Source organism: Nuphar pumila, chromosome 5 (assembly GCF_984573655.1).
Source record: "Nuphar pumila chromosome 5, dmNupPumi1.hap1.1, whole genome shotgun sequence".
NCBI classification, from domain to species: domain Eukaryota; kingdom Viridiplantae; phylum Streptophyta; class Magnoliopsida; order Nymphaeales; family Nymphaeaceae; genus Nuphar; species Nuphar pumila.
In genome coordinates, this window is record NC_143253.1 from 26,916,401 (window position 1) to 26,940,255 (window position 23,855).

Sequence of the window (23,855 nt, forward strand, 5' to 3'; positions counted from 1 at the left end):
AAAAAAGGAAATAAGTCATAACGGGAAGGTTGGCCTCCTTCGAGATACTCCTTTATCAAAGCATTGGCATAAGTATCCAAGCTCTTGAATAAAGGTGTCGGTCATCACTAGTGGGCTCACGAGTCTAGTTACTGTTTGGTTTTTGTCACTGCCATCTTTTGCTGTTCCCCATAGAAAACTAACAGATCTCAGTGAGTATAGTGATCACCATAGCGTCACATCATGGTCGATACAGTGAAAAGCTTACAGGAAAGGATTCAAAGGAAGGTCTTTCTGCCCACATTACAGCAAAGTCGCGAAAACCAGAAATGAGTTGGAAAAACGAATCAAAGTTCAAAAACATTTGCTTTTCCACATTTATGAAGTCACTGGTCGATTCATATAGAGAAAAAGAACAAATGGACGAAGCAGCAGCCATGTATAGAAACAGCAGGTGGCAAAAACAAAAGGACTTTCACTGGAATTTACAGGCAGACAAACCAACATAGTGAAACCAAGACTTTTATAAACAGCTTACATGAACTCTGTTACTAAGCCATCGTCAATATTCTGTTTCATGGAAAGACATGTTTCTGAGTTCTGACAGCAGTCACCACCAAACAGGATCAAGGTTAATGCTTCTATTATTTTTTCAGCTTCCTTACTGGGGCTACACTGGATTCTAATGCATGCTTCGACTGATCAAGCCCTCAAATATAGCATAAAGATCCCTGTTGTCTGGTCCAAAAATCTCACCTGCCTTCCGCAGTGTTTCCTGAAGCATGTAGATGTATGAGTCTCTAGTTCTTGTAAAACTGGCCCAGTCACTGATCAACCTGATCCAAGTTAACCGGGCTGCCCATACAACTGCAAGTTCTCGAGCTCTCTGACCTTGTTTCAAACTCTAGTTTTGACAATGAGCAAGGCTGAAAAGGAAATAGCTAAAGCTGTTACCTCTCTTGTTTGCTTATGTGAGTTCAGTTCCTTAACGTTGGCGAGGAATGCACCAAATTGTTCATAAGACAGGCGCCCCCTAAAGAAAATAAAGATCTCAGCAACAATGAACTACTCATAATTAATATGCTTCATGGAGATCAATCACTTAACTAATGGTTCTGCATGTTTCATGATGGTGGTACCATAGTTACCAGGAAACAAAATGGATCCGAGAATGTGTCAAGCGGAAGTGGGGAAGCGAGTGCTAAAAAGTAGTATGAAGCAGGAAGTGGGATACAGATATTTTGCAAGTACATGGAAACACATAGAAAGCAATATGAAGTGCAGGCAGAAGCAAACGAGAAATGACATGAACACAAATACGATATAAAACAAACATGCAAGTTTGTTATAAAAAATTATAATTTTCTGAGATGAAAAATGTAGGAAGCGAGGGGAAAGTGAGTGGGAAGTGACAAAGCGAGAGGAAAACTTTAAGGAAGCAAAAGTGAATCGATTTGGGAAACAAAGAGGAAGCGGGCGAGAGGAAAACTTTAAGAAAGCAAAAGTGAATCGATTTGGGAAACAAAGAAGAAGCGGGCTTCCCACTAGAGGGAATTGAGCTTCCCATATTTTGGAAGCAGGTTTCCCAAAGCTTCCCCTCATTTCGGGGAAGCGAGTTTCCCCAAGCGGCAAGAAGCTTCTGGTCACTATGAGTGGCACTTTCAAGGAACAATAACAATGAATTAACTTCAAATTTGACTGACATGCATGTGAAACAATGCCCACAGACACAACAAATAAAAGGGAGAAAAAAGCTCTCAGGATGCCTTGAATACCTGACTTGACGAAAGAACTCCTTGCCATCAACTCGCCCATGCCCTAAAGCAAATGAAGGATTGATGTTGGTCAACAACATGAAATATAACATCTAACACTGGAGAGAGAGAGAGAGAGAGAGTTCTAAACCCTTTTTCCTTCATTGTGCCTTTAACAAAAAAAATTGCAATCTAAGCAGATACCATATTCATAATATAGAGTAAAACTTTAGCCATGAAACCAAAGTTGTTAGCCTGACTTGTGATTGTGGTGATTATTCTAGGGGAAAAAAAGAGGACGGTGGAGGGAGCTTATCCTACCAATTCTTTGAGAAAATTTAAGGAGTAAGTGTAGACTACTGAACATGAATCAGGAAAACAATCATCACAAACTAAAAAATACAGGTACAAGCAAACAAAGAATACAGTGTAGTAGGATTAGTGCAATAACATCAAATGGAATGACAGTCAACTCAAGAACCTATTGTGTTCTACCTATATCAATAACATGTAGATGCGCAAAATTCAGAAGATCAAAGAATATATTCATTAATGATAGTTCAAAGAGGTGACAACTCCAGCCCACAAGGGCTCCGCACACCTGGCTAGGTGGGTCGGCTTAAGGCTTTAAAGTTGGAGGTTGAGAGTTTGATACCCAGGGTGCACATCCTTCGCCGCAAGGCCTAAGCCAAATGGAAAACTATCTCCGAACAGCAACGGGGAACACTCATGAAGTTCTAGACTGCAGACACTGATTCTGACCCATGGTCAGAGACTCAGAATGACACCTTTCGGTCCATATGAGGAGTCAGTGGCTTCTCCATTTTACATCAAAAAGAAAAAAAGAAAGGTGAGCTCCAGAATTTGTGTTTTTCCCTGTAGTAGCTAAACTCATCCTTGGCTATTACTCAGAGGCTATGTCACCCAGACACTTCACTTAGCATGCATATCCCATACCGACACGATACAACACTCAGACACCACGGAAACGATACGACACTTCATTAACATAGTCAAACCAGTTTCACGAACAATCAACATTGTGACATTAACTTTATCTATTTTCTTGTATGATCTTATTTACTTATTTCATATTTACTTGAGTTATTTTTCTTTTAAAATTTGTCATCAATTACATTACATTTCAATTTAGTTTCGTTATTTGATGTTCCTAATTAGAGTGATTTTAAATGGATGTTTTATACATACACTCACGCATACATGCATCTGTGTGTCTACGGCTGTGTCCCCATGTCCTAATTTTTTAAAATTATCGTACCATACTAAGCGTATTCACATCGTGTCCAGCACCCACATTTGTATTCATGTGACATAGCTTGGAGGCTACCCTTCTGGACAAATTGTGATTAATCAGGACAAAAAATGGTCAACCTTAGGATTCAAACTCCTTGCTTAATTGTGATTAATCAACAAAATCACAAATTTTGATAATCAGAAAATCATAAATATCACATTAAAAACTTAAAGCACTAAATTTCAAATATATAATATATAAAAACTTATCTAATTGTACTCGTAAAATTGGTGACATGCTAATATCTTAATTATACAATAAAGCTACCCTTAAATAGATAAAAATAAAAGCAATAAAACCAATTTGTAGAACCTATGGATCAAAATGCTGAATGAAATTTAAAGCAAATATATAGTCTACTTAATTCTGAAAATGGTTAGTTTTTACCTTATTATTGAACTTATTATATTAACATTATTGACTACAGATATAGTACCATCATTTCTTATATTTATATCTACATCATTTTTATATTCGTATTGACACTATTTCTTTTTATTGATATATTATAAAGAATTAAGATTTTTTTTTTATAATAAAGTTGTACACCTTTTTAATTATTATACCTAGTAAGAACCTATCTCTCAACCTTGACGCACAAACCCCCCTTCCTATAGCACAACGGCAACAGATCACCTTTAAGTCATTGGTCTTTCAGCAAGTTGACAGCTAAATGATTTTTAAAGAAAATAGGAACCGCCAAATTGTTTGGAAAGAAAACCGCATTCATCAGCGACACTGTTTTCTTTAACCTTTGTAAACAAAACCTACGCCTACTCAGTTCAGAACATAAACATAAAATACAAGAATCAGTACAAGTTATAATATTTGAAAATTGAAAATAGTGATTAAACACATAGTGCTTTAATGTGGTGGCAATGTGCCTGTAACTCAAACTACATGAACAAAGGAAAAAACTTCCCAGAGTGCAAATTTAGAATGTCAAAAAAGTGATAAATGCACTTGTTAAGAGAATACGTAATTCAAACCTGTCATTTGCAAGTTCTGGTACATGGTACGACACGACTATTGCTGTTAGGACAAAGTTTCTCCAGAAGCAAAGTGCAAGGGGTGCAAGTAGGTTGTTTCAATTACATACATACACCCATGTTGAGGAATGTAGTATATTGTAGCATTTCTGTGTACTGCCCCTTGTATATTTTATAGGGATATTTCTGCACTTTTGAGCTTTGTGTTGTAAGAGTCAAAGTTGGAGTCTATTTCTGTCCTTTTTCTATTAGTTTGTTAGTGAAGGAGGGTCAACCTCATATAGTCATAGCTCTTTCTTTTGCCCTTTTTTAATGAAGGTTCAAGATTTCTTCCTCTTTTGTTCTTGCTTCTCCATTAATGGCAGCACCATGTATCTATGATCTTGTAGGCGGTATCAGAGCCATTTCCTCCTCAAGGAGAGGCATTTGATTGCGCTGAGGTGAGAAGAATCCTTAATTGCTACATCAGGGTTTGTGCCATCCATAACGTCATCAAGGGGAGAGGAGTCTGATATGAAGGTTCGTATTTGATGGTTTTGTGTTGGGAATCTGGTAGTAGATGATTTTAGAGGCTCTAAAAATCAACTGGCATGAGATTTGGTCAAATTTCTGTGAATTTTCTTTCATTTTCTGGTTTTGAATTGAACAGTAGACCAGTTTTGGGATTTTGTTGATTCCTGTTGCAATAGTGGGTATTAGAGGCTTGGGTTGCTTCTAATCAGGTCGTTTTTGCCCTAGAAGATTGTTAGAAGCAATCCTTTGGTGATATTTGAGGAATTTCATGAGTTTTGTTGATCTTTTTGGATCATACTAACAGGTGGTAACTGCATTTCTGACTGTAACTTGCTGTTTTTGATGTTGGGTGCCTTCTTTTTTGTAATCTGATGTGTGATACAGCATCTGGCATGAGTTACTGTCTTCTTCGCTGACTTATTTGGCTATTTGAAAAGTCGTGTGAAGGATTGTGTAGAGTCTTGGTGTTGGCAGCCTAGTGTTGGTAGCTATTTTAAAGTGTAGTCTTTTGTAGTCAGGTTTGGAGATATTATGGGCTGTATTTGTGCTCTAATGAAAGTTTCTTGAAGAGATTTTGTCGACTTATCGATATCAAGTGAGAAGGAATTGATGTTGGACTGTGATGACTGCACACTGGCTAGCCTAGTACTGTTGGGCTTTGGCCCCCATTGAGTATAGGAAGTGTAGTTTGGGCCTGTGCACTTAGTTATAAAAGTGTGAAGCATTTTGGTTATTGAAGGGTTGCCACTGTAGTATTGCACATACAGTTTCCTGATTATTGCTTGTTGTGCTTTGCTAATTGTGCAACAAATTGGAAGCAGTGTGGTTCTGGGTTCACTGTACTATTGCTTTTGGATAGTTGTGACCAGTCCATCTTGGCTCTAGTGCTGTCTTTTGGTGCTTTTGTGCAGAATTTTGAAGTGTAAATTGGATGTTGGTGTGTGATGGAGAGGAGACAATTTGTTCGAGTTATCGTGGGTGAGGTTGAGAAGACAAATGAATGGGATGCTTGGGGAGCTTTGAAGCAAGCCTATGAACATTCAAATTGGGTTCAACCATTTTATCTTGAGGAGGATTTTAGAGCTTTGAAGCAGGCAGATGGAGGGTTTGGTGCACCTAGAAGAGGTAGCTCTAAAGGATTCAAAAGTGACATGAGTTCTAATTGTTGCTTCTATTGTAAAAGGCTTGGTGATATGAAGAAACTTGCCCTATGTTGAAGAGAAGGAAGTTTGGGGTCCTCGTTGTTCCTTATACTGAAGAGGTTGAAAATCCCAAGAATATCTTGTCACTTGAGACCAGTGCTTATCATACTCCTCTTGCAAGAAGCTCTTCAGATCTTTTGCCTGTTGCTCAGTCTCTTGCTCAATCTAGTGCTATAGTTTCTAGTCCTTTCACCTCTTTTGGTACTATTTTTGCTGGTATTTCAAGTGCTTATTCAGGTTGGTTAATAAATTCAGGTGCATCATATCACATGACTGCACAAGAGTCTATTATAATCAACTGTCATCCTTGTAGTGGCTCATTTTGCACCGCGGATGGCTCTCCATGCCCGTCTCTAAGGTTAAATTTGTTACTCTCACATCTTATCCTAGGAGCAACTTGAATATCTCGCAAGTTTTTTATGTTCCATCTTTAGTTATGAATCTTATTTTTATTGGTCAAATTACTAAATATAACTACAATGTAATCTTCTCTCATATGAATTGTGTTGTGCAATCTTCTCTCATGAAGAAGGATTGGGATTGGCCATAGGAAAAGAGGTGGGTTAGGAGCAGTAGTTTTGGATGAGTCTGTTGTGGCATCAAAGACTTGGTTATATTTCTAAATTCGGACTATAGTATCTTATGTCTTTTGATAGTTTTGGAAGGTCCAAAATGTTGGTGTCAGATGATGTAAAGGAGTGTGAGAGTTGTAGGCCGGGAAAGGGCCATGCCTTACCTTTTGGATCAAGGGAGATAGAGTCAGAGAAGGCCTTTGATCTTGTTCACTCAGATGTTTGGAGCCCCTTACTAATCTTATCCAATGATGTTTTGTCTATTTTGTCACTTTTATTGATGATTATACACGATTTACTTGGATTTACTTTATCGAGAATAGAAGTGAGTTGTTTGATATTTTTAAAAAATTTAGTGCGTTAATTAAGACTCAATTTTCTGCTAAGATCAAAAACCTTCGCTTAGATTCAAGAGGAGAATATGTTAGTCATGAGATTGAGAGTTTGTGCAAGAGAAAGGGATTGTTCACAAAAAATCAAGTCCATATACACCTGAGCATAATAGAGTTGAGGAGAGAAAAAATAGACATTTTGAAAACTATTAGAGCTCTATTATTTTCAAGCAATGTACCCAAGATCTATTGGGCTGAAGCTATGTGTATAGAGACTTATCAGATTAACCGTATGCCATCTGGAGTGCTAGTTAAGGTACCTCTCCTTATAAAAAAACAGTATGATGTCATTCCCAATTATGAGTTGCTAAGAATATTTGGTTGCACTTGTTTTGTATTGTTACCTGAGCATTGTAGAGATAAACTTACTCCTCGATCTGTGAAATGCTACTTCTTGGGGTTTTCTTATGGGGAGAAAGGTTATAAATGTTAAGATCCAGTTGGAAAGAAGATTTGGATTTCTAGACATGTAGTCTTTCATAAGCGTATACCATATTTTTCTCAGCCCATGGATGAGGAGCTTGAGGTTGATTTTTCTTTTTTTATGTCATTAACGTAGAAGAAAGTGTTAATAGAAACACGAATATTCAACTTGAGTCTCAAATCACTGATACTAGGTTTGGACAAACATATGATAGGAGACAAGAGGGTATCCAGAGTATACCTTTTATAGATCAGATTGAACAGAGAGATTCAGAGATTCCAGAGGCCAATTTTGAACTCCTTTCATATGATCTTGAGCACAGCGTCCAAGATCCTACCTCTTCCTCTCCTCAAGTACATTGTAGTTCTCGAATTTATGTTCCTCCCACTTGTTTTGTATCCTATGAATCTTTTTCTCTAAAGCATCATGCATTTTGGGTTTTAATTCACTCTTATGTTGAGCCTAGTTCTTATGCAGAAGCAGTTTCTAAAGAAGAGTGGCAGCAAGTAATGGATGAAGAATTGAATGGGCCGGAGAAGATGCATGGGATCTTGTGAAGCTCCCATATGGAAAGAATGTCGTTGGGCGTAAATGGGGTTTCAAAATAAAAATCAAGGCAGATGGATCGATTGAAAGATATAAGGCAAGACTTGTGGCGAAGAGTTATAGTCAACAGTTTGGGATTGATTTTGTTGAGACATTTGGATCAGTTGCTTATATGACTACTATAAGGACTTTGTTGGCAGTGGTGTAAAGAAACAAGAATCTTCTAATCGCACTCAATATGCCCACCAAAGATTCAAAAGAACACGCACAACAAGTGCCTATAAAAGGGCACACTCAATACCAAACCACGCAAGGGGTATTCATAAGAAGGCTAAAAAATAAATATTATTTTATTTATCACCATGCAAGAAGCATTGTCTTACAAGAGGGCGGCGAGAGGTTTGGTAAAGAAATTTGCTAGCTGATATTCTGATATTACATAAGGCAGATCTATAATCCCATGAAGATACTCCTCTCGAACATAATGACAATCCATTTTAATATGTTTAGTTCGTTTATAAAAGGAACGATTGCTGACAATGCAGATTGAACTCTTGTTGTCAAAGCACATGCGTGAAGCACCTGTTACTTGAACTCCCATGTTAGCCAACAATTTTCTAAGCCAGACCACCTCCATCATTGTGGTTGTCATAGCTTGATAGTCAACTTTTGTTAAAGAAAGCGAAACCTTCTGTTGCTTCTTACACTGTCATGAAATCAGAGATTCACGTAAAAACACACAAAACCCGTGGTTGAGTACCTATTATTGGGATCACCTCCCCAGTTAGCATCAGTGTAAGCAATTAAATATAATGAAGATGAAGCAAACAAAAAAAACTGCGAGAAAATGACTTTTAATGTATCTATTAATCCGCAGAAGTGCTCCCATGTAAACAAAAGTGAGAGCGTGCTGAAATTGATAGCTGTTTGTACAGTGTGAGCTATATCAGACCTAGTAATTAAAAGATAAGAGAGTGCTCCAATGAATTGTCTATAAGGAGTAGTATCTTCAAGTGGTTCTCCATAATCAATTCTCATTTTAGTGTTGGTAATCTCAGATGTATCAACTTTCTTATCATCTGTAATTTCAGACCTGAAAACAAAATCAAGAGCAAACTTATATTGAGACAATAAATATCCTTTAGAAGAGTAAGTAACTTCAATTCCTAAAAAATATTTTAAAAAACCTAAATCAATCAATTCAAAATGTGTTTTGAGAAGCTTTTTGATATTTTCAACTCCTTATTTGTATCCTTTGGTGATGATCATATTGTCCACATAGAGAAGTAGGATGATAATACCTGCATTAGAAATCTTAATAAACAAGGCAATGTTAGTTAAACAATATCTAAATCCAATATCAATCATAACACGACTAAACTTATCATATCAAGCCTTCGGTATTTGTTTAAGACCATAAAGAGTTTTTTTCAAATGAAGGGTTTTCCCCTTATGAATATTTATACCAGGAGGTGCCTCTATATAAACTTCTTCAACTAAGTTTTCATTAAGAAAGATATTTTTTACATCCATTTGAAATATAGGTCACTCTAACATAAGCTAAAGCTATTAGGGTCCTAACAGTAGTCATTCTAGCAACTGGTGCAAAGGTTTCTTCGTAATCTATGTCATATTACTAAGAATATCCTTTTACAACTAATCTGGCTTTATACCTTTCAAAAGTTCCATCACTCTTAGTTTTGATCTTATATAACCACCAGCAACCTATGGGTTTCTTTCCCTTTGAGATATCTTGAATGACCCAAGTATTAGCCATTTCTAAAGCTTCAAACTCTATTTTCATGGCTTCTACCCATTCAAAATGTTCTTTGGCTTCAGTAAAGGTTGAAGGATCTATATATGAGTGAATTAATGCAATGAACGCCTTGTATTTTGTAGGAAAAAAATTATAAGATACAATTTTTTTCGGTGTTGTAGATATCCTAAAAGATCTCCCGGTTTGAACTTTGGATTGTTTATCATACTTCTCTAATGCACATGGGTGATTCAAGTCCTTGGGATCCTTACGTATAAAATATTGCAAATAATTTTGGTTCTTAAGAGGATGTTCTTCATGATCATTATCAAGATTACATTCATCTATTATATCAATACTATCATCAAGATCATATTCATAATCATGTTTTTCATAATTTGGAACCAAATCAAATAAGAATGAGTAGTCAGCTACTTCATCAGTCTTTTCAGAGTCAAAAAAACTTTCTTTTTCTAAGAACACATTTCTTGAAACATATGGTTTTTTACTTTTGAAATCAAAGCATCGATAGCCTTTTTTTATTATTTGCATAACCTAAAAAGGCATAGGGAACAGCCCGAGGGGAGAGCTTATCATTTTTTTTTATGAAAACAAAACATTTGCATAAAAAAATTCTCAATCTAGAGTAATTAGGAGCTAATTTAAAAAGTTTTTCAGCTGGTGTTAGATTTTACAAAGAAGAAGATGACATTCTATTAATGAGATATATGGCAGTTAGTGTTGTTGCAGCGAAAAATTCCTTTGGTACTTGACTTGCTATCAACAAAGTTCTAGTTGTTTCTATGATGTGTCTGTGTTTTCGTTCGGTCCAACCATTTTGTTGTAGTATAGAGGACAAGACTTTTAATGCGTGATGCTGTGTAAATTCAAATAATCTTTAAATTCTTTTGATAAGTATTCTCCCTATGAATCAGTGAGAAAGATAGAAATATTATTTTTAAACTTATTTTTTACTAAGTTGTGAAATATTTGAAAATGAGAAAAAACTTCAAACTTATGCTTAAGGAAGTAGATCTAAGTATGCCTAGTGAAATCATCAACAAAAATCTCACTGGTGTTGGCCCCCAAACATCGGAACATATTAACTCCAGTGGTCTATAGGAAATAAAGATTCTTTAATGAAATGGTAATCTCTTCATTTTACCAAGGATATAGTCTTTACATTTAAAATTTTCAGAGATACAAATTTTTTTCAGATTCGAAAAATATTGAATTTTGGATACATTAAGATGACCACGCCGTTTGTGCTATAAATCCAAGCCAATTTTCTGAACATTGCAACAAAAGGTATCCTTAGGTATTTCAAAAAAAACCATGCAGTAGAGGCCTCCTTCCCTATGGTCTTCCCCAATCAACTTCCCTGACCGGCGATCTTACACCTAACAACTATCAGAAGAGAAGGAGATATTACATCCATGGTTAGATATTTGAGAAACTGACAAGATATTTAAATTTAATTTAAGAATATACCTTACTTTTGGAATAATAAATCTTTTAGAATTTCGTAAAGTATTTTCAAAATTTTCAATTCCTTTTATTTCAAGAGATATACCATCAACTGTGAAACATTTGATACGCTTGAGTTGGAAAGACATTCGGATAAAATATTTTGATTGGGGGTCATATGAAATGATGCACCAAAGTCAAGAAGCCAAGGAGTTTTACCAGGATCAGGAAGAAACCGCAGCTCGAGTCGATGCTCCATTTGAAGAATATACTCCTTTAAGAAGAGGTTGAAGAATCTTCATAAGTTGCGACATAGATACGGGTGCATCATGAGATTTGTTCAAATCACTCAATTCTTGAGACGAACCAACCGAAGCCACCTTCTTTCTTCCCTATTTCTAAATCTAAGACATTGAGGCTTGGTATGTCCCAGCTCATGAAAATTATAACAAATAATATTTTTTTGTCATACTCATTGTCTTGTTTCCAATAAGGTTTGTTATCAACCTCATTTCATTGTTTCCAATGAGGTGGCGTGTAAGGACGTATGCGGTTTCTCGGTCTAGAGACGACTAAAACAAAGTCGTCTTCATTTTTTAAAGGATCCTTTTAGCCTATTCTCCTCTATACTCAAATTCTTCAAGAGTGTCAACAGTAGAAGGAATTTTCTCTTTGTGAAGAAGCGCGGATTTGGTGCTTTCAAACTCCAATCTCATACCATTTATGAATTGATAAAAATATTTTGCATCAAGTTGCTTTTACCGAAGCTCTATATCTTTTGGACAATGCCACTTAGGTTCACGAATAGATAATTCTTCACAAAGTTTGGACAATTCATCATAGTAATCCCTAATACTTTTGTCCTTTTCAGTCATTGTCCGAACTTTATTTTGTAAATTGCACACATGTGCAATATCTTTAAGAGAATAAATATTCTTAAGGTGAGTTTTCCCATGCATTGTTGGCATGCTCAAACTTTGCGAGACTAGAGCACTTTTTAATATCTACGCTATTGATTAACCAAGACATAACCTTGGTGTGCCCCATTCTCCACTCTTTTCACTTTTTTTATAAGTGGCTAGTGCCTTAGCTTTCTCACCATCCATAAGAGACGCTTCTTTTTCATTTTCAACCTTTGTGAGGACTAGTTTAGGCTCCGAATTAGAATCATCAACTAATCCCCATAATTCCTTTCCCCATATGTGGTGCTTTATTATTGAAGACCACATTACAAAGTTTGTATGATTGAGTTTCATGGGTATAATGGTGATTTTCTCATTGTCATCCATTCTTACAAAAAGAGAAAGAGATGAGAGAAGAGAATATATGAGAAAAGAAAGAGAATTAGAACAAGCACACCACCACTACCATGATCTACGGTTCTACCATGTAAAGAAACAAAAATCTTTCAATCACACTCAATATGCTTACCAAAGATTCAAAAGAACACGCACAACAAGTGTCCACAAAAGGGCACACTCAATACCAAACCCACACAAGGGGTATTCACAAGAGGGCTAAAAAATAAATATTATTTTATTCATCACCATGTAAGAAACAATGTTTTACAAGAGGGGTTTCAACCCCTATTTATATACAGGAGAAAAGAAGATAAAGAGGGGATTTAATAGAGTTGTTGGAGCTAGTCCAACAACTCTATTTGTATTTGTTGGACTAGCTCAAACGGCTCTACAACTAGTCAACATCTTGTTGACTAGTTAGAGCTCTAGTTCATTTTGAACTAGAATAAAATACAAAAAAGAATAAATAAAAAGAAAAATAAAAAAGAATAAAAATATATATATATAATATACATATATGTACAATTTTAACAGTGGCTACCAAAAAAAATGGATCTTATGACAATTGGATGTGAAGAATGCCTTATTGAATGGTGATTTGGATGAGGAGGTGTAAATGAAGTTGCCACAAGGTTATGCTGATTCATAGGGGAGAGTATGCATATTGAGAAGAGCTCTATATAGACTTAAGCAAGCACCAATAGCATGGTTTGAAAAGTTAGTGCAGCAGTCAAGTCCCTTGGACTCGCTTCTCCATTAATGGCTGCACCATGTATTTATGATCTTGTAGATCCACGATCAGTAAAGCCCCACTAACCCAGCCACCCACATGCTATCATGCAACTTTTCTAGCACAAACATGTAAAGGCACTGGAAAATAGCGAAGTCCACAAAATAACAAAATATTCATAGACATACTACATGCCCTACAAACTGAACAAATATGTCTACATGTGGCAGCACCCAGGACCACCCAGAACTACTAGGGTCAACAGTGAGTACATGGGGAATTTGGAAGTATCTGTTTTATGTAGATTGTGACCGGAAGAGTATAATTGAACAGACATTCACATATTCTGTATTGCACAAATTCAAAGTTTTGAAGCCTAATCATCCATCTGAGCACCACACGGGCAGACTAAAGTCTCAAAAGGACCAAATTCAGTAAAGAATGATGATATGAAAACACGCCTTACATAGAGAGCTTGCAGAATGAGAGATGATGAACATCTCTAGGTCCTAAATGTAGCATCTTTGTTCAACTTGAAAAGGCTCAGTGTTATAATGTTATAGGATTGAAAATAATAATGGTCATCCCTATGCACCGAATAAGCACTCTTTAAGTCTTACAAGTGCCTAAAGCTTCAAAATGAAGCAGATGAGTCAACAAACTTTCAGAAGGTGAATGAAATCCTACACAATCTGCAAGGAAGATGGTAGATGACACACATCATGCTAGAACATATGCAGAAAAGGGATCAGAAAAACGAGCCACGCCTCTACAAAATCATACAAGAGCATTGACACCCAGTAGGCCAGACAAGGTTATTTACTGATGACCGCAGAAATGAAGAAATAATGCAACATGGCATCTTCCCATATTTAGAGCTAGGAAGATTGCTTTGGAGAGGACTTGCACATGAGAAAGCTACAAGGAAACTACCCCGTATGACTGTATCGAACTCGTGCATGCACATATCTTGCACAAAACAAAGTTTATTAAGAAACTGAAAAGATGACCAACTCATCCTTCCCAGTAAGTAGGCCATGCATATGTTTCAGCAAATGTGATACCATTGTTACTTATGTCAAGGTTGACACATGGTTTTGGATGATGTGCCCAAGGTGTCATGCATGACATGTGACAAGATTCATTACATACCATGACATATGTTGGAGACAACGATTATGCTTTTGGTAATTATTTATATAATTCTTTTTATTTTCATGACCATCTTTTAGTGATTTTGAATCTTTACTTAAAATGTACATCTATGCATGTGGATTGTAGTTATCAACACTGATCTTGCAATAATATCAGCAAGGATTTTTATCGAGGGAATTTGAAAATAAGTGGGTTTTCACAGGAAAATCTTGGGGATCTTTTTTTAATAAATAATCAAAAATAAAAAATGAATTTATTTTTAGTAAAAATACCATGACAATATTAGTATGATATTTTCAAGTTGAATTTTCTCCAATTTCTCACAATATTCTGGAGCCTTTTTTATTTGGATAAAATAGTGATAAATTGTAACTATACATGTGCATGTGCACAGCATGTGTGTGTGAGTGTATCCGTGTCTGTGTGTATGTACGTGCGACTCAAACCCTTAACAACATGTCCATGTAGCATGACCATTCCTATATTATGGTCCATGCACCTTTCTTTGTCTCTGCCTATATAACATATCATACCATGAAGGACACCACTAAGGACCTAAAAGTCTGAACAATTGCAAGCAAGATAGAAGCAATAATTCTATGATCACATTATTTATTATCAAGGGCTGCATAAAGCCATGCTAACATCCTCTCTAACCAACATGACTGAGGATAAACATGCAAAGAAATTTTATACAACGAGTATGAAAAGGTTCCTAGAAGTGAATTGATGTAGTTACCCATGTCCGAGCTGCTTGATGCTGACGAATGATGGCTTGTGGATATAGACGAATCCAATGTGTGCCTCATGCTTGAAAATGAAACTGAATGGCGTCGTGGAGGAGAGACTGGATTAGAAGTTCTTGTGGGTGAGACAGATGCAGAAAATCTTGTGGGTGAGTCTGGAGGAGTAAGCCTTGGAGTGCTACTATGAGATGCCAACAGGAGGCCACTGGAAACTCTCTGTCTTGACACTGTCAAAGAATAAAAGTGATTTATCGTAGAGAAGGATAAAGTCAACATCCCAAACAGCAAATGAACAGAAGACATACCATCTGTTTCATTCAAAGTGACATCTTCAGGAAATGAATTTCTGGTATCCGAGTACTGATTCTGCACTGAAGACAATTTTTAAAATGGGTAAAATACCACCTAATATAAATGCTACAGTTAGACAGCAACTTTAATTTTTTGTAATAATGTGCAAAGAAAGTTACAAAAAGGATTCATGGATCATCCCAATAATCTGTTCAACCATCCTATATGCTCCTTCAATAGGATAAACAAATAGTTAGCATTAGCCTTGAAGAATCACCTCCAATGAATGTTTGGGAAGAGTAACTGGTGTGTGGAGTCTGCTTGGCAACAACCTGGGAATGTCCTGTCTGCTGAGGGAAGCAGGCAACAAATGTGACTACGAATTTTAACAATGGAATGTCTGGAAAGTAGTTCAATTTCAAGCATCAAAATTTACATGAGAATAAACAATGTAACTTGACCATCAGTGGCAATCCATGCCATATCAGTTAAGTCAAACAAACCTCATATGAAATGTATCAAGAATTCTCAAATCAGATCACTTACAGAGGTATCCTCCCCGTCCTGGAGTGACTGCATAAGGGACTTTCTGAATACCTCCAGCTGCAATTCAATAGATTTATTCAGAGGTTTATATTATAAAATAGATAGATAAAGTCCGATATATAACTAATGACTGCAACCAGTTGATGCAGAAAAGGTAACTGTGAGCCTGCAGTAGTTTTTTCAAAATTATCCTGGAGCCGATGCCAGGTTTCAGAATTTTGCAGTTGAAGTTGCACCCAAGGCCCAGCAAACAGAAAGGATAATGAAATTATTGGTCAAAATCTGTTTTGGGTTCTTTCAAGCATTTATTTATGTCGCAAATATGTCCAAATAGAGTCCTTTAGGTCATATGGTGAGTATAGGTTAGAGCTCGATTTGTAACTATGATCAATGTCTAATACTCACAAGCTCACAAGTTAGATTTTTTTTTGCAGATTCAAGAAAGTCAAGTAAATGAATTTCCATCTTCAAACCTATGTCACATGGGTGTGGGTACAGGTGCGGAGCAATTTCAAAAATTTTGGACACGGGGACACGGCTATATATATATATATATATAAGATCCGACCCCGATACCATCTTGGATCTGGGTCGGATCCGGACCCGAGTCCAAATTAATTTTAATAAATGGACAAAAATAGACTCGGTCAAAGTTGACCAAGTCCAAAATATGGATGGACTCAGCCCTAGTGTGTTGACCGAGTCTGACACTTAGTTGACCGTGTCCGTGTCCGTGTCCGCACCGGTGTTGACGCGGATGCATCAACCTTTTAGCCGAGTCCGTGTGACTTAGCTTCAAACAAACTTTTAGGAGCAAAATAAGAGTACCAATTTGATCTACCACATGTTCATAGTTGATTGCAGCTAATAATTTACAGGCTGGCTAAAACTCAATCACTACAACTGGTGTGCCTCTATAAAAAGATACATCAGTGTAAGGTAACAAGCCAAGACATTGAAATGTTCAAGGAAAATATTGGAAATAAGAATGGACCAAAGCAAGAGCCTCTTATAATAAAAACTTGAGAAAAACCCAAAAAAGAGAGCAGATTCTATATGTTAAAAACTTAAAAATGTTTGTGTTCCAGGAGCATATTATAAATCAAGATCGTGCCTAGGCTAAACCGTGAAGATATAGGCAGTCTATGTCCGAAATGGTGCAAAATTCTTGGCAAGGAGACCAAACTTGTGGAGAATATCTTGGCTCACGTGGATCTGGGTTCTCATCAGGTATCCATCCATTGTAACGAAGGTTGGTGGATGGCATGGATGAATGCCACAATGGAAGGATGAGATCATATGGATTTTGATCTACCCTAGGCTGTTGACTGTGTTAGCGCAGTGTTACCTTAAAGTGTGTAATCCTTGTCTATTAGTATGTCTCTTGATTGCACATCTTGTGATGGGGAGCACTCATCCTGGAAGATGAAGCCTCCTGACTGGTTTGTAACATCTGAACCCTTTGTCAAACTTGATTTCAGCTTATAAAAAAACTGGGCCTTATCCCCCCAGCACGTTTATTGGAAAAAGAGGAAGCATCCACAAATAGCTACTCTAGGTGCGCAGAACTTGTGATTCCTGTATCATACAATGGTAACCAGATGAAGTCATCATGCTAAACAGCACTGACAAATTAAATCAGGGGTCATGTCCAATTGGCAGCCTTAGCTCAATTCCATACAAATAGTCAATGTCTCAAGTAGGTGGGAGAATGTCATAGCATGTTGCATGAACAGAATCTGCCAATACCTTTTGGCGTAGCATGCTCAGAGTACTAGAAGATGCATTCAGCTGTTGTCGTTGTTTAGCCATGGAAAAACACAATTAAGCAATGCACATATCGAGGCTAACCAACTTGGTGTCTCCCATCAGGAGGCTGACTTGAGCAGAGAATGGTATGACAAAGGCTTGTGCTAAAATTGCGGGAGTACTTGCATCCAGTGATCAGTTGATTTGCCATGTCTATAGTCATTTTAGGAAGAATAGATTGGTTTCGTACTGATTTGGATAATCGGGATGAAGAATTAAAGGAAAAAGAATCATACATTTCAGCATAGTCAGAAAAACAATTGCAAATGATATTGTTTCGGAATTGTGGTGGCAATTACAATTATCTAACATTGGAATTCTTAAGAACAAACAAAAGGAATATAATTTGAAGCCAACAAAGTGGGTAAGCCTACCTTGGCAACATCTCGGTTGAGCTTCTTGACCGTGTTGGAGAGAGAGGCGTTCTCATTCAAAAGGGTTTCCTGTTTCAATTACAATCAACAAAGAGAAGCGAAAAAGAAAGCAGCATCAGAATTAGAGAAACAAAGAAGAGGAGGAGGGATTCAGGTTGGTTTTCCGGGAAGGAGCAAACCTTCTCATGGGTAGCGATGGAGAGCTTCCCCTCGGCCTCGCCGAGCGAGTCGTCGAGCTTCTGTAGTGTCTCCTGGAGCTCGGCGATGGCGTCGTCCTTCTCAACGAGCTTCTGCCTGAGCCTGGCGGCCTCCGCCTCCAACTTGGAGACGCGGGTCGCCAGAGCTATCGAGGTGATCTTGCGGGCGACGTCCAGCTGCTCGTAAGGGTCGGCCGGGAGCACCACCATGATGTCCTCCGGCAGATCGAACTCCGTCGCGTTCTCCGGCATCCTCTTCCACTCTTCTCAGTCATCGGTTGGCCCGTGGCCCCTTCCCCAGGCACCATTTTATCAGGGAGAGCCCAGGAGGAGAGTAAAACGCAATATGTGGTTGCAACGAATTTGGGGGCATTTGAGGACAGGAGTGGAAGGGAGGAGGAGGATATGATTACCCTCGCTCTAACACGACGTAACCACATTACTTTCCTCTTCTTTTTCACCCATCCTCATCCTCATTTCTCACTCACACACCCACAGACAACCTTTTGTTTTCCCTTCTCTTTGTTTTTCACCCGCACAATTCGGGCTCTTTCTTGTTCCCCAATGACATCTTTTGGTTTCGGTAAGTAAATTAAAAATGAGAACTTGAAAGGAGGCTCCAAATTCCATAGAGGGTCAGTGATTCATTGGATTTTGGAGTCAAATTCCATCCATTGGCATCCTAAAATTTGAGTTACTCATGGGTCATCGGTAGGCAAAATTTACATCACCATGAGGAAATTTTACAGAAAAAAGGAAAAGGAAAGTTTACCATCTACGGTCCGTGCAATGCATGGGGGCCACGTATATCATGCGCCCAAGCACCTTTTAAAAAGCATCACGCTCTTTCGTGTTCGGAAGAGTTCAGCCCTTCCTCTGGAACAGAAGGATAGGACGCTCCTGAAAAGAAAAACAAAAAAGTGTCATTGGGTGTCTTTGTCTAAGGTTCTCCACAGACAGGACATGGTGTTCTTGTCCATGGTTGTCAGCGAAACAAATGCCTCCTAAAGTTGGTAAAACAGGATAGTATGGTCTCATGACTCGTGGCTGCTGGGCTACTATACCAAATACTCTATCTTTGCTGGAAAAATTTTCCCACTTTTTATGGCTAGGCCAACAAGGATCCACAGTAGTGCGCTGCTGTGAATGATGAGTTTTATGCTTTGCTTATTGTTTATCACGTGGTTGGTTCCAAATGGATTTTCAAGGTGAAAGAATAACATATGGTTCTCTAAAACGATATATGGCTCGTTTAGTTGCCAAGGGCTCACTCAAACTCAAGGTGTTGATTTCTTTGAAACCTTCAGCCATGTTATCAAACCACCTTTGATTCATACTTTATCTTTTGTTGTTAGCGAGATTCATCAACTTGATGTTCATAATGTCTTTTTGCACGACCATCTTCAATAAGAGATATATATGTCCCAACCTTCAAGCTTTCAAGATCCCGCATTTTCTAATCATGCTTTTCATCCACAATGAGCTATCTATGATTTTAAATAAGCTCCTCAGACTTGGTTTCGGTGCCTTAACATATTTTTGCTAGAGTTTGGGTTTGAAGCTTCTTGCTTTGATCCATCTCTCTTTATATATCATTGCAAGTTTGTACTTGTGTACTTGCTAGTCTATGCGGTGCTTCAAGATTTCTTTTGCATTATTGACCATCACTTTGCTATCATGAACCTCTACATTATTTTTTAAGTGTTTAAGTTTTCTAAGCAAAGGATGACCTATTTATGTCTTTCTTGGAGCTCCTATAAAAGAATAATATGCTTGGGGCCAAACATATCACCATGCCTCTTTCTATCAATATACAGTTATCCGCCTACTCTAGCATGAAATTTGGTGATCCTACTATTTACTGCAATACGGTTGGTGCCTTTCAATATCCAACTCTTATGCATCTTCCGTAAATAAAGTGTGTCAGTGTTACAAACCGTTGTCACAAACCCATGCACGATGGTTTGGGATCCAGATCCGCCTAAGAGACCCAATCTGACAAGAATTGAAAGATGCTCTTTCCTATTTGAATTCTTATTTCTTTGGACTCTTATTTCTTTTAGGACTTTTTGGTAGACTCTATAAATAAGTATTATTATTATTGGTTAATTATGAATGAAGTTAGTAGATTGATTCATTTCTTCATTCACCCTGTTCTTGAAACCTTAGTTCTAGAGAGAATGCCTTTTTTCCCTCTCCTCTTTCACGTCTTTTTCAGTAGCATCTCGCTAAAAGTGATTGATATTCTTTCTTTGCCGTACTGTTGGTCCTATCTGACGCAGAGCCTAGCGAGATCAAGATCAAAATTCTCTCTTTTTCGACTTTTCTCTATGTCAAAGTTCTCTCAAAGCCGAATTTGTAGAAACTGTGCCTCCCTAAGATTTGGTTATGACAGTCAATTTATGCATTGTCCCAAGAAAAAGCATTGGATTGTGGTCAAATGAATCTTTCGGTACATCAAGCACACCTTGGATATGGGTCTTTTGATTTCTTGGCTCTTTCATCCTATTCTAATGTCGTTTGGACTAGTTGCCCTAACGATCGCAAGTCTCCCATTGGTTTTTCTATTTTTTTCGATGCCAATCTGATCTCTTGAAACTCTCGTTTGCAACAAGCAGTTGCTCGTTCCAACACATAAGTGGAATATCAAGCCCTTACTAATGTGATTGTGGAACTAGCTTGGATCAAACAACTTCCGATTGAACTTTATCATCCTCCCGGATTCAAACCAAGACTTTGGTGTGACAACACCAGTGCCACAAATATGACTGTCAATCCAATCATTCGTAATTGTAGTAAGCACATTGATATAGATGCCCACTTTGTTTGAGATGACATTACCAAACATGAGCTTTATGTTCGTTACACCTTGAAAGCTGATCAAATAGCCAACATTTGTACAAAATCGTTATCATCAACTCGCTTCATCGAACTACGTTTAAAGCTTCATGTGCACCACCGTCCATTCAGATTACGGGGGGATGTTAAAAGAGTTGGATCCAATCCATATCAAGATGGATTGGGTTCACATATTGGGAAAGACCTCTTCCACAAGGAAACTAGCATACATCTTGGGAAAGACTTTTCTCATAAAGAAACCAATCAAGAAGAGATAGAAAAGAAGAAAGAAAACAATTTTGAAAACAAAGAAATTAGTAGTTCTTCAAAGAATGAAGAGTCCTTGATTGTCAAGGAATCCTTAGGTAAAAAGAATTTCAATAAGAAAAGTTTCCTAAAACAACATGAAATCAATGTTTATTTAATGAAACATTCTCTCTCTTTAAATTAGTGTGAGAGCTGAAAGAAACATCAACATTACTAAGGCAAGGGATCAACAAAAAAGTTGAGCCCACGAAAACAAAAAAACAACAACAGACCCAAAACAAAGTGCCAAAAGCACAAAGGCAAAACATAAAAATAGAAGAATATAGAGATCAGCCAGGGTCTTCAAGAAGAGAAGGTGGCTGAAGGGGGTGGATAACATGGGAGTAGAGGCGTAAAATTGCGTACACATCAGCCAAGATGCAATGGACGAGCTTATTGAAAGCAATCGGGATTTGATGAAAGATCGTATTGTTGCAAGTCATCCACATAACCCACTAAGAAGTAAGAAGCCAAGTTCTCCATATCGGTCGTCACTGCTTGCAACTGCGAACCCGCGATAGACCCCACAGAAGGTCGAGCGTGAAGGATTCCTGTCTCACAATTACTTCAGGCTGATTCCACGTACTTTTAAAGAGATACACAAAGATTGGGCATGCCCAAAACAGATGGTAGGTAGATTCTTCCACCGCTTGGCAAAGAACGCACCTACTCGAATACTGAAAACCCACCTTCTTAAGGAAGTTGTTTGCATGTACCCTATCGTGTAAAATTAACCAGGCTAAGAACTAAGAGCGGGAAGTTGACCCATCCGTCCATAAAAGATGCTCACTAAGCCAGTCAGCCCGAGGAGGAAGAAGAGACCGATACAGAATTTTGGTCTACAAATTTTTTGCTAGGTGCAATTGCCCATTGCAAAAACTACGTGTTAGGACCGAGATCACCATCTTGCATGAGGACAAAAGACATGTCCTTAAGCCACATGCAACGCAAGTGCGAGATATGAAGCCTGCGGGGACAACAGATATAATGGATTGACTCAAGGAAACCGTACTTAACCTGGAGTAGCAGAGCACACGGATTCCCTGGACGGTCCACCATCCATCATTGCTTCACAACGAGAGCAATACTCTTTAGTCTGGGAGCGAAGATCCCTAGACCAACCATACGCCTTGGTAATACCAATGAGTTTCATCCAACTAGGTGGCGCTTAGTCCGAATGTGGCAACCAGACCAAAGAAAATATGTCATCAAACTGAAGAACTTTTTCTCCACACCCTTGGTCATCGAAAACATGGACATAAAAAATTCTGGGATAGAGGACAATACATGCCTAATAAGGCTAAGCCGATCGACGATGAAAAAGTAGGAAGCCTATTATGAAGAAATTTTGGTCTGGACTTTTTGGATAGTGGCAGTCCAAGCGGCTGAGGGGAATGCACTTTATTTGTAAAGGGAGACCCAGATAAGAAATAGGTAAATCCGAAGTTGCACAACTAAAAATCTATTGTCCGACAGCCAGCAAGGAAGATGGGGCATTGAACATGGACAAGCAGTATTTACTATCATTAAGAGATAAACCCGAAAGAGAGAGAAAAAATTGAAGGATGAGCTTGAATCTCAACATCTATTGCACGAAAGCATGGCCGAAAATGATCATGTCGTCAACATAGGTTAGAATATGATGGGAGAATTTTTGGATGCTGATATGATTGATTATGCCTTTATCCACTGCCCTCTTGAGCAACACCATAAGACCCTCGACGATGGCATTAAATAACAAAGGGGAGAGAGGGCAGCCTTGCCGAATACCATACCCAAGCTTGAACTGCCTACCTTTTGCTTCGTTAAGCTTAATCAAAGAGTGAGCATTTGATACCAGTTCACGCACCCATCGAGAAAAATGATGATCGATACCGAAGTTGGTAAGCATGTGGAATAAGAAAGGCCAATGGACCGAGTCAAAAGCTTTATGGAAGTCGAGCTTGGGAGAGAAGAAAAACTTGCCGCTGATATGCAAAGAGTGAAGAACTTCTGATGCCAAAATGAATGAGTGTTGAATCTGCCTGTAGGGGATAAAAGCAAACTGGGAGTCTGAGAAGATTTAAGCAGCGACGGTTCTTAGCCTATTGGCCAAAACCTTAGTAATAATACGGTAGAGCGCACTCATAACCAAAATTGGATGAAACCTCAAGATATCAGAGGTTGCCACATCCTTCGGGATGAGAGAGATAATGGCTAAGTGCATGTGAACCGACAGTTGTGATGAAACTCAGCGAAGACATTGATAATGTCATGCTTAATGCAAGACCAAAAGATACGAAAGAAATCCATGGGAAAGTCGTCGTAGTTAGGAGCTTTCCATCCTGAAAGACCGTTGATAGCCAAAATGATTTCAGCGTCAGCGAACTTAGACTGCATAGCTCTGGCTTGAGATTGATCAATAGCTCGTACGAGAAGAGGGTCAATAGTGCCATCGACGGAGGTCTGAGCAGCATAAAGGGTCTTGAAATAGTGAGAAACCACTGGAAGGACATTGTCGACAGAGTATCTGACTCCCCCAATAAAGATAGAGGGAATATTGTTCCTCCTATGGCGGTACGAAGCGTAGGAGTGAAAGAAGCTAGTATTGTTGTCACCAGCCGCAAGCCAATGCACCCTCGCCCATTGTTTTCATTGAATTTCATCCTTGATC

General features: G+C 38.1%; 1 protein-coding gene across 3 annotated transcripts; it reads right to left on the reverse strand.

Annotated features, from left to right (window-relative positions):
- Nucleotides 1–399: 399 nt before the first annotated feature.
- LOC149837207 (uncharacterized protein At4g15545-like) lies at nt 400–18,535 on the reverse strand. Of its 3 annotated transcripts, none has more exons than XM_090005887.1 (9): nt 18,041–18,535; nt 17,862–17,930; nt 15,679–15,735; nt 15,410–15,482; nt 15,147–15,212; nt 14,835–15,068; nt 1,755–1,797; nt 934–1,012; nt 400–754 (listed from the first exon to the last, which is right to left on the reverse strand). In XM_090005887.1, exons 1-9 carry the CDS (start codon nt 18,308–18,310, stop codon nt 662–664), a joined length of 984 nt encoding a protein of 327 aa, XP_089862013.1. In that variant the 5' UTR covers nt 18,311–18,535; the 3' UTR covers nt 400–661. The 3 variants fall into 3 exon arrangements, with proteins under 3 accessions (XP_089862013.1, XP_089862014.1, XP_089862015.1); XM_090005888.1 differs by having other exon boundaries at nt 15,410–15,479; nt 18,041–18,367; XM_090005889.1 differs by lacking the exons at nt 400–754; nt 934–1,012; nt 1,755–1,797 and adding an exon at nt 8,411–8,779.
- Between the last annotated feature and the right edge of the window lie 5,320 nt (nt 18,536–23,855).